Genomic DNA, 12500 nt, shown 5'->3' with positions numbered 1-12500 from the left:
TAAAACGATCTTAACCTCTTAACTCCCACCTGAACATGTTTTCTCCAAATTCTCCAAATCTAAAAGCTTCTTCTAAACAGAGGCAAAAAACAAGAAGAAAATGAGGATGAAAACTCAACAAAAAAGTGACAAAAATCAAGCAGAAAAAAGATGAAAATCCAGCAGAAAAAAGTGACAAAAATCCAGCAGAAAAATTACAAAAATCCAGCAGAAAAAAGACAAAAATCCAGCAGAAAAAAGACAAAAATCCAGCAAAAAAATAAAATAAATCCAGCAAAAAAGATAAAAATCCAGCAATAAAAAGACAAAAATCCAGCAGAAAAAATGACAAAAATCCAGCAAAAAAGTAATAAAAAAGTGACATAAGGGAAATAAAAAGTGACGACAATGGCATAGAGGAGAGATTGGATTTGGTTTTGGCGGGTGATAAGAGGTTAAAGCTGGAGGAATAACTCAGACGAGACTAAATCCCCAGGTGTTGAGTGTAAAGTGATGTGTTCCAGGTGTTGAGTGTAAGGTGATGTTCTCCAGATGTTGAGTGTAAAGTGACTCCCTCTCTTCCAGGTGTTGAGTGTAAAGTGACTCCCTCTCTTCCAGGTGTTGGCGAGCTACATTAACCCCTCGGGCTGCAGCGGCGCTCACTCTGACTCCGAGTCCCGGGCCAACACGGCGGCTCTGCCCTCGGTCCTTCAGGAGCTGCTGTCCCAGTCCTGCCTCATCCCCGCCATGTCGTCCTACCTGCGGAACGACTCCGGTAAGAGCCGGCTCTACCTTCACCGGAGCATCCTCACCTCAGGGGGCTTCATCCTGAACGTCCAGGGTTCTGTTTCACTTTCATACAGATGTGTCGTGGCCTTTAACCCCTTAACTCCCACCTGAACCGAGCACATTTACCCCAGTTTGGCTTTACCCCAATCCAAAAGCTTCTGGAAAAAAAGCTGTGAAAAAGCAACAAAACTGAGATGAAAACAATGATGGAAATGTGACAAAAAAGTGACGAAAACATGGACAAAAAAGGAACGAAAAAATGGCAAAAATGTCACAAGAAATTGACAAAAAATTGACAAACAAAAGACTAAAAAATTACAAAAATGTGATAAAATTTTGCCCAAAAAAACACGTAAAAATGACCAAAAAAAGACCAAAAAATGACAAAAATGTGACGAAAAGATGACAAAAATGCTATAAAAAATTGACAAAAAAAACATGAAAAAATGACAAAAATATGACAAATGTGATCAAAATTTGACCAAAAAAACATGAAAAAATTTGACAAAAATACACGTAAAAATGACAAAAAGGACCAAAAAATGACAAAAAAAAGACAAAAAATTGACAATTTTTTTTCAAAAAATGTGATAAAAAATTGACAAAAAACAAAAATGTGACCAAAAAAACGCGAAAAAATGACGAAAATGGGACAAAAAGTGAGAAAACATTGACAAAAAAGGGACGAAAAATTGATGAAAAAGTGGCAAAATGTCACAAGAAATTGACAAAAAAAGACAAAAAACTTACAAAAATGTGAAAAAAAAAATTGGCAAAAAAAATCGCGAAAAAATGTGACAAAAAAATGACAACGTTACAAAAATGAGTTGAATACCCAACAAAAAAATGATGGAAAAAAGATCTGATGTGAGGAAAAAGATCCTCTCGGTTCAGGCGGGAGTTAAGAGGTTAAAGGGAAAAAGTGACTCGATTTCAGCAGCTGCATCATAAGAATGTTCCACCTGAGCTTTGGCTTCAGCTCCGTGACCTGGTTTTATCAGAACGTTCCAGTTTCTGAACAGACACTTTGAGCCACTTGAGTTGAGACGCTGCAGGTGGAAAAGCAACAAAAGTAATATCAGAGTGAAACCAGGTGTTTGTGGAGCTGTTGTAGAGGCTGGGAGTGTTTCATGTTCGTAGAGGATGTTGTGCTGCTTAAATAATCGTTCACAGGAGGCTTGTTTTCGCTGCTGTTTATTGCACAGAACATCCACTTTATTCAAATATATTTATAAAAGTTTCCACAGTTGAATAATTATCACGTTTAAACCGACAAACCCATGAAACCAAACAGGAAGTGCTTCATCTCTGAACCCGGAGCCGCCGCCTGGTCCGAGGGTCATGTGACTGATACAAAAATATCTCTGATTTAACTCACAAAACCATGTTCCAAAACCGCTCAGTTCAAAAATATGTTTAAACGTTTTCCCTTTGACTTAACGTCGGTTTATGGCTGATGTCTGAGTTTATCCACGTGAAACAAAAACCAGCACAAAGCTCTGACTCTGTGGCACAAATGTTTTACTCCTGAAAATGAAAAAAGTCTCTTCAGATCCAGGTTTTGATGCTGTCGGTCCAGGGACAGGATTAAAGTAAAGTAAAGACTTGGTTGTTTCAGCTCAAATGAATTATGTTTTGCCCAATTTTTTATATATTTTTCCCCCTATTTTTTCCTGGTTTTGTCCACAACTTTGTGCAATTTTTCCCCAGTTTTTAAAACTGGGAAAAAAACTAATTTTCACTTATTTTTGCCACAATTTCTTCAGTTTTTTCTCCGTTTTCCCCCTATTATTGCCCCTTTTTCCCCTCAATGTTAACATATTTTTTACAAAATTTTCCCAAATTTATGCCCATTTTATCCCTATTTTTATTTATATTTTATATTTTTTTAATATTATTTATTCCTTGATATTGCCACAATTTGTTTCATTTTCCCCCCACAATTTTTACCCAATTTTTACCCAATTTTTCCTCAATTTCCCCCTATTATTGCCCATTTTTTTCCTCAATTTTCACATTTTTTTAAACAATTTTTTCCCAAATTTATTCCCATTTTATCCCTATTTTTGCCCCATTTTTTTTCCTCAAGTCTTTTTTTTTTTTGCTAAATTTTTCCTTAATTTTGTCACAATTTCTTTGTTTTTTCCCCCCCCAATTTCCCCCCCATTTTTTTTTTAATTTCCCCCTATTATTGCCCATTTTTTTCAGAACTTCCACATTTTTTGAACAAAATTTTCCCCCCTATTTACTCCCAATTTTCCCCTATTTTTGCCCCATTTTTTCCTGATGTCTTTTTTTTTTTTTGCACAATTTTTCCTTAATTTTGCCACAATTTCTTCTGGTTTCCCCCCCCCCCCCCCCCCCCCCATTTTTACCAAATTTTACTCCATTTCCCAGTATTATTGCTCTTTTTTTTTCTGAATTTCTGATTTTTTTTAACACAATTTCCCCCCCTGTTTACTCCCATTTTTCCCCTATTTTTGCCCATTTTTTCCCCAAGTCTTCTATTGTTTTTTTACCCTTTTTCCTTCATTTTCCCCCCAGTTTCTCCCACATTCTTCCCCGTTCTCCACTCGTTCCTCCACACTGGACCTGATCTTGTAAATGTGCAGATCTTCCTCAGGATCAGTGGAGCAGAAAGTGTTTCCTTCAAATGTAATCGAGTAAAAGTAAAGTACAGATGCTCAAAAACTCTCGTTCATCCACCGATTGACCCGAAGTTGAAAAATAGTTTCTTTATTGGCGATTGTTAGTTGAAACAGACACAGTTGGTGTTAAATACAACAGAGTAAATATGTGAGGAGTCGCTGTTATCTCCCCGGGTCGTGGCTCCGGCTCATGGCTGCTCCTTCACAATAAAAGCACTGTCCTCCTTCACAATAAAAGTCCGTCTGCGCCCGACAGAGGCCGCAGATCTTCATGGCCGAACGTTCCGGGCTCGGTTCTCCTCCAGCCGTGGTTTTGGAGGAAATATTTCAGCTTTTTCTGAGTCTCCTCATTATATAAAGTCATAGAAGCTTTCAGAAGAGTCTAAAGCGACTCCTCCTCCACGCGTCGTCTTCATGTTTCTCAGAAAAACCGCAGTGATGAGGAAAAGTACAGACGCTCCTGCTTTAACCTGGGAAACGTCTTCCTCCTTCCTTCCTCTGCTGCTCAAGGGTTCAAGGCAGAAAGTCTGTTTAAAGGAGAAACTTCTCAAGAAAAAATCCAAAAAATCCTGCGTTTTATTCTAGGAAAAGTTCTGTTTCGCTCCTGATTTGCCGTTGAAGTGGTGTCAAATCTGCAGATCGTTGTAGTAGTACTTGTAGTAGTAATTGTAGTATTAGTAGTAGTACTTGTAGTAGTAGTAGTTGTAGTAGTGGCTGGCGGTCATAGCGTGGTGTAGATGTAGACGAAGACGATGACGAACAGGTTGAGGAAGGTCCCCACGATCCCCAACATGGCCAGGACGGACTCCTCCTGCTCCTCCTTCACCTCCAGCTCCCGCACGTCGTCCGGAGTCAGCAGGGGGCGCCCCATCCTCACTCACACATCTGCACACATCTGCACAGTGATATACAGTTAGTAAACATGTACAAGAGTCAGCAGGGGGCGCCCCATCCTCACTCACACATCTGCACACATCTGCATGATAATATACAGTTAGTAAACATGTACAAGAGCAGAGAGTCAGGAGAGGGGGAGTGGCCTGCTCCTGTGGGGGAGGGGGGAGAGAGGGGGGGGGGAGAGGGGGGAGAGGCCTGCTCCTGTGGGGGAGAGGGGGGGGGGAGAGGGGGGGCCCTGCAGCGCGTTGACACTGATCGCAGGTGGACTGAGGTCAACTGTTTTTCAATGACACCATTAAATCTCACTTACTCTGACAGACGCTTCACCGTTTGGCCACCGCACCTCTCCCTCTCTCTGTCTCCCCCTCTCTCCCTCCCTCCCTCTGTCTCTCTCTCTCCCTGTGTCTCTCTTTCTCCTCCCTCTCCCTCTCCCCCTCTCCCCTCTCTCCCCCTCTCTCTCTTTCTCCCCGTCTCTCTCTTTCTCCTCTCTCTTTCTCCCCCTCTCTCTCTTTCTTCTCTCTCTTTCTCCTCTCTCTTTCTCCTCCCTCTCCCCGTCTCTCTCTTTCTCTCTCTCTCTCCCTCTCTCCCCCTCTCTCTCTTTCTTCTCTCTCTTTCTCCTCCCTCTCCCCGTCTCTCTCTTTCTCCCTCTGTCTCCCTCTCTCCCCGTCTCTCTCTTTCTCCCCCTCTCTCCCTGTGTCTCTCTCCCTCCCTCTGTCTCTCTCTCCCCCCCTCTCCCTCTCTCACTCCCCCCAGTCCCTCCCACCTCTCTCTCTCTTCCTCCTCCCCCTCTCTCTCTTTCTCCTCTCTCTTTCTCCTCCCTCTTTCTCCTCTCCCTCCCCCTCTCCCTCTTTCTCCTCTCCTCCCCCTCTCTCTCTTTCTCCTCTCTCTTTCTCCTCCCTCTTTCTCCTCTCCCTCCCCCTCTCCCTCTTTCTCCTCTCCCTCCCCCTCTCTCTCTTTCTCCTCCCTCTTTCTCCTCTCTCTTTTTCCTCTCTCTCCCCGTCTCTTTCTCCTTACTCTTTCTCCTCCCTCTCTCCCTCTCTCACTCCCTCAGTCCCTCCCACCTCTCTCCCTCTTTCTCCTCTCTCCCTCCCTCTGTCTCTCTCCCCTCTCTCCCTCTCTCCCTCTCTCCCTCTGTCTCTCTCCCTCTCTCCCTCTCTCCCTCTCTCCCTCTCTCTCTCCCTCTCCCTTGTTTTGATGGATGGAGCTCATGCAAATGGTAGAGCATCTTATTTTCATCCCACTCTTCACAGACACAGGTGTTTCACGCAGGGGAAGGAAATACACAATAAATGACATAAATGTTCTTGAATTGAGAAACTAAATCTTAAGTGTAAACAAATCTCTGGGGACGACTGAGTCTCTGTGTTTGTTCTGGATCAGAAAAGATCTAGTTTAGTTTTTAACCATGAATGGTCTGTAAAGTGTGGAGTCTGTGTAGCCACTGAAGTGCAGATGTTTAAGTCTTTAGTGCCGTCTCCCACAAAGGAAATGCCCATATTTGGACCACAGCCTTTCCTGCTACACGTGGATACCAAACGTGTCAGTGTTTGTGAATGAATGTGGGAAAGAGCGGCCATGTTGGAGTCACTTCCTGATAAACGTCGTACGGAGAGTTTGGTCTGATTTTTCCTCTGACAGAACTGAGACGTTAAAGAGGAAACAAACGATCTTCACCATTTTATAAAGCCTGTTATTAACCTCTTAACTCCCGCCTGAACCGAGCACATTTTCTCCAGTTTGGCTTTACCCCAATCCAAAAGCTTCTGGAAAAAAGGTGAGAAAATAGCGACAAAACCGAGACGAAAACAATGATGGAAATGTGACAAAAAAGTGAGAAAACATTGACAAAAAGTGGCAAAAATGTGACAAAAATGACAAATGTGATACAAATTTGACAAAAAAAATACAAAAATTTGACCAAAAAATGACCAAAATGTAACAAAAAAATTACAAAAAATTGATTAAAAAAAATTGATGAAAAAGTGAAAAAAAATGTGACAAAATGTGAAAAAAGTCAAAATGTGATAAAAAATTGGCGGAAAAAATGACCAAAATGCAACAAAAAAATTACTAAAATTTGATCAAATTTGATGAAAAAGTGAAAAAAATGTGGGGGAAAAAGACAAAAAATTGATAAAAATTTGATTAAAAAAATACAAAAATTTGACAAAAAAATGACCAAAATGCAACAAAAAAAATTACAAAAATTTGATGGAAAAATAGACGAAAAAAGTGAAAAAAATGTGAAAAAAATGCCAAAAATCGACAAAAAATGTGGTAAAAAATTGACGAAAAAAATACAAAAAATTGACTAAAAATGGATGAAAAAGTGAAAAAAATGTGACAAAATGTGAAAAAAGTCAAAATGTGATAAAAAAAAATTGACCAAAAAGTCACCAAAAAAATGACCATAAATGTGATAAAAAAATTACTAAATTTGATGAAAAAGTGAAAAAAATGTGGGGAAAAAGACAAAAATTTGATAAAAATTTGATAAAAAAATACAAAAAATTGACATAAAAATGATGAAAAAGTGAAAAAATCTGACAAAATGTGAAAAAAAAGATAAAAATTTGACCAAAAAATTACACAAAATTGACAAAAAGTGAAAAATTTGACCAAAAAAATGACCTAAATGTGAAGGGAAAAAAAAGACAAAAATGTGAAAAAAAATTAGCCAAAAAATGCCAAAATTTGACCAAAAAAATGACCAAAATGTAACAAAAAAATTACAAAAAATTGATTAAAAAAAATTGATGAAAAAGTGAAAAAAAATGTGACAAAATGTGAAAAAAGTCAAAATGTGATAAAAAATTGCGGGAAAAAATGACCAAAATGCAACAAAAAAATTACTAAAATTTGATCAAATTTGATGAAAAAGTGAAAAAAATGTGGGGGAAAAAGACAAAAAATTGATAAAAATTTGATTAAAAAAATACAAAAATTTGACAAAAAAAATGACCAAAATGCAACAAAAAAAATTACAAAAATTTGATGGAAAAATAGACGAAAAAGTGAAAAAAATGTGAAAAAAATGCCAAAAATCGACAAAAAATGTGGTAAAAAATTGACGAAAAAAATACAAAAAATTGACTAAAAATGGATGAAAAAGTGAAAAAAAATGTGACAAAATGTGAAAAAAGTCAAAATGTGATAAAAAAAAATTGACCAAAAAGTCACCAAAAAAATGACCATAAATGTGATAAAAAAATTACTAAAATTTGATGAAAAAGTGAAAAAAATGTGGGGAAAAAAGACAAAAAATTGATAAAAATTTGATAAAAAAATACAAAAAATTGACATAAAAATGATGAAAAAGTGAAAAAATCTGACAAAATGTGAAAAAAAAAGATAAAAATTTGACCAAAAAATTACACAAAATTGACAAAAAGTGAAAAAATTTGACCAAAAAAATGACCTAAATGTGAAGGGAAAAAAAAGACAAAAATGTGAAAAAAAATTAGCCAAAAAATGCCAAAAATTGACAAAAAAATGACAAGAATGTGACAAAAAAGTGACAAAAATGAGTTGAACACCCAACAAAAAAAATGATCTGATGACATGAGGAAAAAGCTCCTCTCTGTTCAGGCGGGAGTTAAGAGGTCAAAGCCTCATGAACATCCACTCTCCAAAAGTGCGTTTTTCCTCACCTCATCGTTCTGTCACGTCGTCCTCTCAGACTTCCAGACCTTCATCCTCCAAATCCTTCACATGATGATCCCTCAGGCCGTCCTCCTCCACCCTCACATCCACCCCCAGCATCTCCGCCTCTCGCACGCATCCATCCCAAAACTCTCACTCGTCCACCACCTCCTTCTCCTCCTCCCTGAAGTACGATAGTGTTACTCCTGCTCCGAGTCCGGTCCACTCTCCTGGCTTTTCCGTTCTCCTTAATCACAAACCCAGCCTCTCATCGCTGCCACGTTTTCCATCAGAACCAAAACAGAAAGCGACAAACGTTTATCAGAACTGTGGAAACAAAGATCTGGCTCCTTCGATTCCCTCACATTTCTAAATTGCTTTGAGTCAGTTTTCTGTGTCCCTCAGCCCTAATTGCGCCCCCCCCCCCCCTCCGCACATTAGCATTCACCCGAGCGCTCCGGAATCAATTACGCCCGTGCTCTCCCGCTCCCGGATTGTTATCGCTCCCGTCTCGCTCCGAAGAATCCCATCATCGCCTCGTTTTTAGAGAGTCTCGCGTCTTCCCTTCACAGGCCAAACATTCCCGGAAACACTTGGAGGTTTTTGGAGAATTCGCTTCTCGCTGATGAAATCCCGTCTCCGGGTTTTTGTAAATTCCGTCTTCCCGAGGCGTTGCTTCCCAGCTTCTCCGAGCGTTTGGGAAGGAGGAGGAGAGGATGGAGTGAGAGCAGACGGGCAGGTAGCGGGAGGAATATTTTAGTCGACGTGGGAGGAACCGTGCATTGCATAACGGGGCGGAAGAGCGAGCGAGCGAGAGAGTGAGTGAGGAGGGAGGGGGGGAGAGAGTGAGGAGGGAGGGGGGGAGCCGTGTCTTTGTGTTGTGTCCGCACGTATAATGCATGAGTCGGTGATGTCTTTGTGGAGACGGAGGAGGTGTGGGGGTGGAGGCGCAGACACCACACGGAGACGCTCACTCGGACTTTGGGACAGGTTCTGTTTCATGTGGAAAAGTCCAGCCGTTACAGAGACGGAATCCGGCCCTTCAGCACAGAACCTCTGGCCCTCGAGATGATTCTGAGAAACATTATCACACAAATCAGAGAGAACTTTGAAGATTATTAGAGATAAATGGGAGAAAAAAAGGTAGAAATACTGTCAATGCACCCGGTTAGGTCTTATATTATGGAAACACTGGCATTTGAAGGAAGTGCACAGGAAAAAGAATAATCGTTTTAAAGAGGAAATGACATAAATCTACTTGAATGAACAGATTAAATCTAAGGTTTGAGTAGATTTGGTCTGGTCTCGTATTAGATAAAACCTCTAGTCGTCGTTATTCTCTTAATTCAGATGATTTTGTGTCATTTCAAGTGAAAAACAATTATTTGTGTGATTCCAAGTGGGTTTTATTCTTGTTCCATCAGCGCTATAGCATTTGTGTCTTGCATTATTTCAAACCGACTCAAATTCAACATAGAAGAACTTTAATTCAAGCCATTTTAAGTCATTTCTCTCATGATAGAAATTTTTCCAGTGTTGTGCTTTACTTTGGGCTGATAATCCGCGGCTTCGGCCCTCGGTCTGTTTACAATAAAGAAAACCTGCCTCCCCCTGACTTAAAGGAACAGCCACACTGAGATCTGAGCTTACCTGAGCTTAGACCAGTTCATGTGTACTCTCTTCCATCTCTTTCTCCCCCTCTCTCTCCTTCTCTCTTTATCTCTCTCTCTCTTTCTCCTTCTCTCTCTTTCTCCCTCTCTCTCTCTTTCTCCTCTCTCTCTCTTTCTCCTCTCTCTCTCTTTCTCCTCTCTCTTTCTCCTCTCTCTCTCTTTCTCCTCTCTTTCTCCTCTCTTTCTCCTCTCTTTCTCCTCTCTCTTTCTCCTCTCTTTCTCCTCTCTCTTTCTCCTCTCTCTTTCTCCTCTTTCTCCTCTCTCTTTCTCCTCACTCTCTTTCTCCTCTCTCTTTCTCCTCTCTTTCTCCTCTTTCTCCTCTCTCTTTCTCCTCTCTCTTTCTCCTCTTTCTCCTCTCTCTTTCTCCTCACTCTCTTTCTCCTCTCTCTTTCTCCTCTCTCTTTCTCCTCTTTCTCCTCTCTTTCTCCTCTCTCTTTCTCCTCTTTCTCCTCTCTCTTTCTCCTCTCTCTTTCTCCTCTTTCTCCTCTTTCTCCTCTCTCTTTCTCCTCACTCTCTTTCTCCCTCTCTTTCTCCCTCTCTCTCTTTCTCCCTCTCTTTCTCCTCTCTCTTTCTCCTCTCTCTTTCTCCTCTTTCTCCTCTCTCTTTCTCCTCACTCTCTTTCTCCCTCTCTTTCTCCCTCTCTCTCTTTCTCCTCTCTCTTTCTCCTCACTCTCTTTCTCCCTCTCTTTCTCCCTCTCTCTCTCCTCTCTCTCCCTCTCTCCCTCCCTCTCTTTCTCATCTCTCTCCTCTCTCCCCCCTCACTTTGGCCCCATAGAGGAGAAGAGGTGAAGAATGCAATAAGAAACCACTAAAGCGTGATAACAGAAATAAGGAAGGTCGTGATCTTAGCTTCCAAATGAGGCGTCACCCTACCCTCTTTTAGATTTGGGTAAAACTGGGGGAAAGGCCCTCGGTTAAGGCGGGGGTTTCCACGTGTACGGGTTAAACGTTCTCGCTCCTGAACTGAGCCGTGTCCGAGCGCTCGCCGCGGCCCGGTCGCTCGCGCCGCGGCGTGTGGGCGGCTGGTGCGGTGAGTCAGGTCAGAGCGAGTGGACCTCAGGCCACGGCGCTCCGGCCTCTCCCCCCCAACGGAAGCTTCTGTAATGGGCCTCAGACCGGAGCCACGGCCTGGAGCTCCGAGGACGACCACGACAAAAACCTCTCGGACTGAAAGGATCTGAGACGCACTTAAACACAGAGTCTGAGGAACCTGGAGGCAAATGTAGCAGGAGGATCAACCTCTTAACTCCCGCCTGAACCTGCCTCAGAGGATCTTTTTCCTCACGTCATCAGTCCTTTTCCATCATTTTTTTGTTGGGTTTTCAACATTTTACATTTTGTCATTTTTTGTCATTTTTTTGTCACATTTTATCCTTTTTTATCACATTTTTGTCATTTTTTTGTCATTTTTTGGTCACATTTTTATCATTTTTTTTGTCATTTTTTGTCACATTTTTATCCTTTTTTGTCACATTTTTGTCATTTTTTTGGTCAATTTTAATCAAATTTTTGTCATTTTTTTGTCACATTTTTATCATTTTTTGTCATTTTTTTGTCACATTTTTATCCCTTTTTTGTCATTTTTTTATCACATTTTTGTCATTTTTTTGTCAATTTTTTATTTTATTTTTTTTATTTTTTATCACATTTTTGTCATTTTTTTAATCAAATTTTTATCAAATTTTGTCAATTTTTTGTCAAATTTGTGTCATTTTTTCATCCATTTTTCGTCACTTTTTTATCAATGTTTTCTCGCTTTTTTTGTCACATTTCCATCATTGTTTTCGTCTCAGTTTTGTTGCTATTTTCACACCTTTTATCCCAGAAGCTTTTAGATTGGGGTAAAGCTGGTGAAAATGTGCTCAGTTCAGGCGGGAGTTAAGGGGTCAAACCTAAGGCCTGGAAAAGCTTCCTCTGTTTCTCGACACGATCACCTTAAGATAAAGTTGCCCGTCCTGCATGAACCCGGTGAAACTTGCTCTAATTACGAACGTGAAAAAGCCGCCGCGGCTGAAATGCCGGAGGTCAGAGCATCACATGACCTCACTCACCTCCGGCTGCAGCGAGACGAGCTTAATTACAGCTCATTCATCTGACATTTACGCCTGTCGTTACACAAGACGAACACTTTCCTCCTCAACATCCTGGTCCTTTTAGTTCCAAACAGACGTGGGTTATCCAGGAAGTGACTCCAACACTTTCCCTTTAGTCGCTCCATGAGACTCCATAAGCTTTAGGTTCTCTTGGGATCAAAAATATGAAAGTATCAAAGGCCAGAACTAAAAAAAAGACCAAAAATGTGATTAAATTTTGACAAAAAAACTACAAAAATTTGACAAAAAATTACAAAAAAAATTACAAAATGTGACACAAAATTGATAAAAAATGACAAAAATTGACAAAAATTAAAAAAAAACCTACCAAAAAAATGACAAAAATGTGAGAAAAATTTGACTAAAAAGTACAAAAAATTGATAAAAATTAAAAAAAAACTACAAAAAAAATGACAAATGTGAGAAAAATTTGACAAAAAATGACCAAAAAAATGTAAATGCAAAAATACAAAAAATGTGATAAAAATTTGACAAAAAAGTAAAAAAATTTTTTTAAAAATAACAAAAATGTGATAAAAATTTGACTTTTTTTTTTTTTTAAATTGACCCCCCCCCAAAAAAATATACCAAAAAAATTGACAAAAAATTGACAAAAAATTAAAACAAAATTACAAAAATGTGACAAAATGTGATAAAAAAAAATGATGAAAAGGTGGCAAAAATGTGACAAAAAAGTACAAAAAATTGACAAAAAAATGACAAAAATGTAAAAAAAATAAAATAAAAATAAAATAAATAAATAAAAAAAAGGCAGAAAAATT

General features: G+C 39.7%; 3 protein-coding genes across 3 annotated transcripts in view; 2 read left to right on the top strand and 1 right to left on the bottom strand.

Annotated features, from left to right (window-relative positions):
• The window catches only part of LOC306971973 (dual E2 ubiquitin-conjugating enzyme/E3 ubiquitin-protein ligase BIRC6-like), a gene marked incomplete at its 3' end in the record, with an annotated part of 107750 nt that extends 104378 nt beyond the window's left edge, over nt 1-3372 (top strand). The window contains 2 exon segments of the mRNA XM_079568416.1: nt 598-813; nt 3313-3372. Of these exon segments, the coding sequence (XP_079424542.1) occupies nt 598-813; nt 3313-3372 (276 nt within the window).
• Nucleotides 3373-4063: 691 nt separating this feature from the next.
• Nucleotides 4064-4312, bottom strand: LOC306971033 (protein TUNAR-like). Its single transcript, XM_079567160.1, has one exon. It carries the CDS (start codon nt 4285-4287, stop codon nt 4138-4140), a length of 150 nt encoding a protein of 49 aa, XP_079423286.1. The 5' UTR covers nt 4288-4312; the 3' UTR covers nt 4064-4137.
• Nucleotides 4313-4419: 107 nt separating this feature from the next.
• Nucleotides 4420-12500, top strand: part of LOC306971972 (dual E2 ubiquitin-conjugating enzyme/E3 ubiquitin-protein ligase BIRC6-like) — a gene marked incomplete at its 5' end in the record, with an annotated part of 30550 nt that continues 22469 nt past the window's right edge. Inside the window, 2 exons of the mRNA XM_079568415.1 lie at nt 4420-4436; nt 8040-8144. Of these exons, the coding sequence (XP_079424541.1) occupies nt 4420-4436; nt 8040-8144 (122 nt within the window). The remainder of the gene's footprint in view (nt 4437-8039; nt 8145-12500) is intronic.

The sequence above is a fragment of the Gobius niger genome, assembly GCF_951799975.1.
Source record: "Gobius niger genome assembly, chromosome: 12".
Classification (NCBI taxonomy): Eukaryota; Metazoa; Chordata; class Actinopteri; order Gobiiformes; family Gobiidae; genus Gobius; species Gobius niger.
This window is presented reverse-complemented; position numbering and strand designations above follow the sequence as displayed.

Excerpts from the sequence above, each read along its gene's own strand:
- LOC306971033 (XM_079567160.1), bottom strand. The coding sequence starts at position 4,287 with ATGGGGCGCCCCCTGCTGACTCCGGACGACGTGCGGGAGCTGGAGGTG.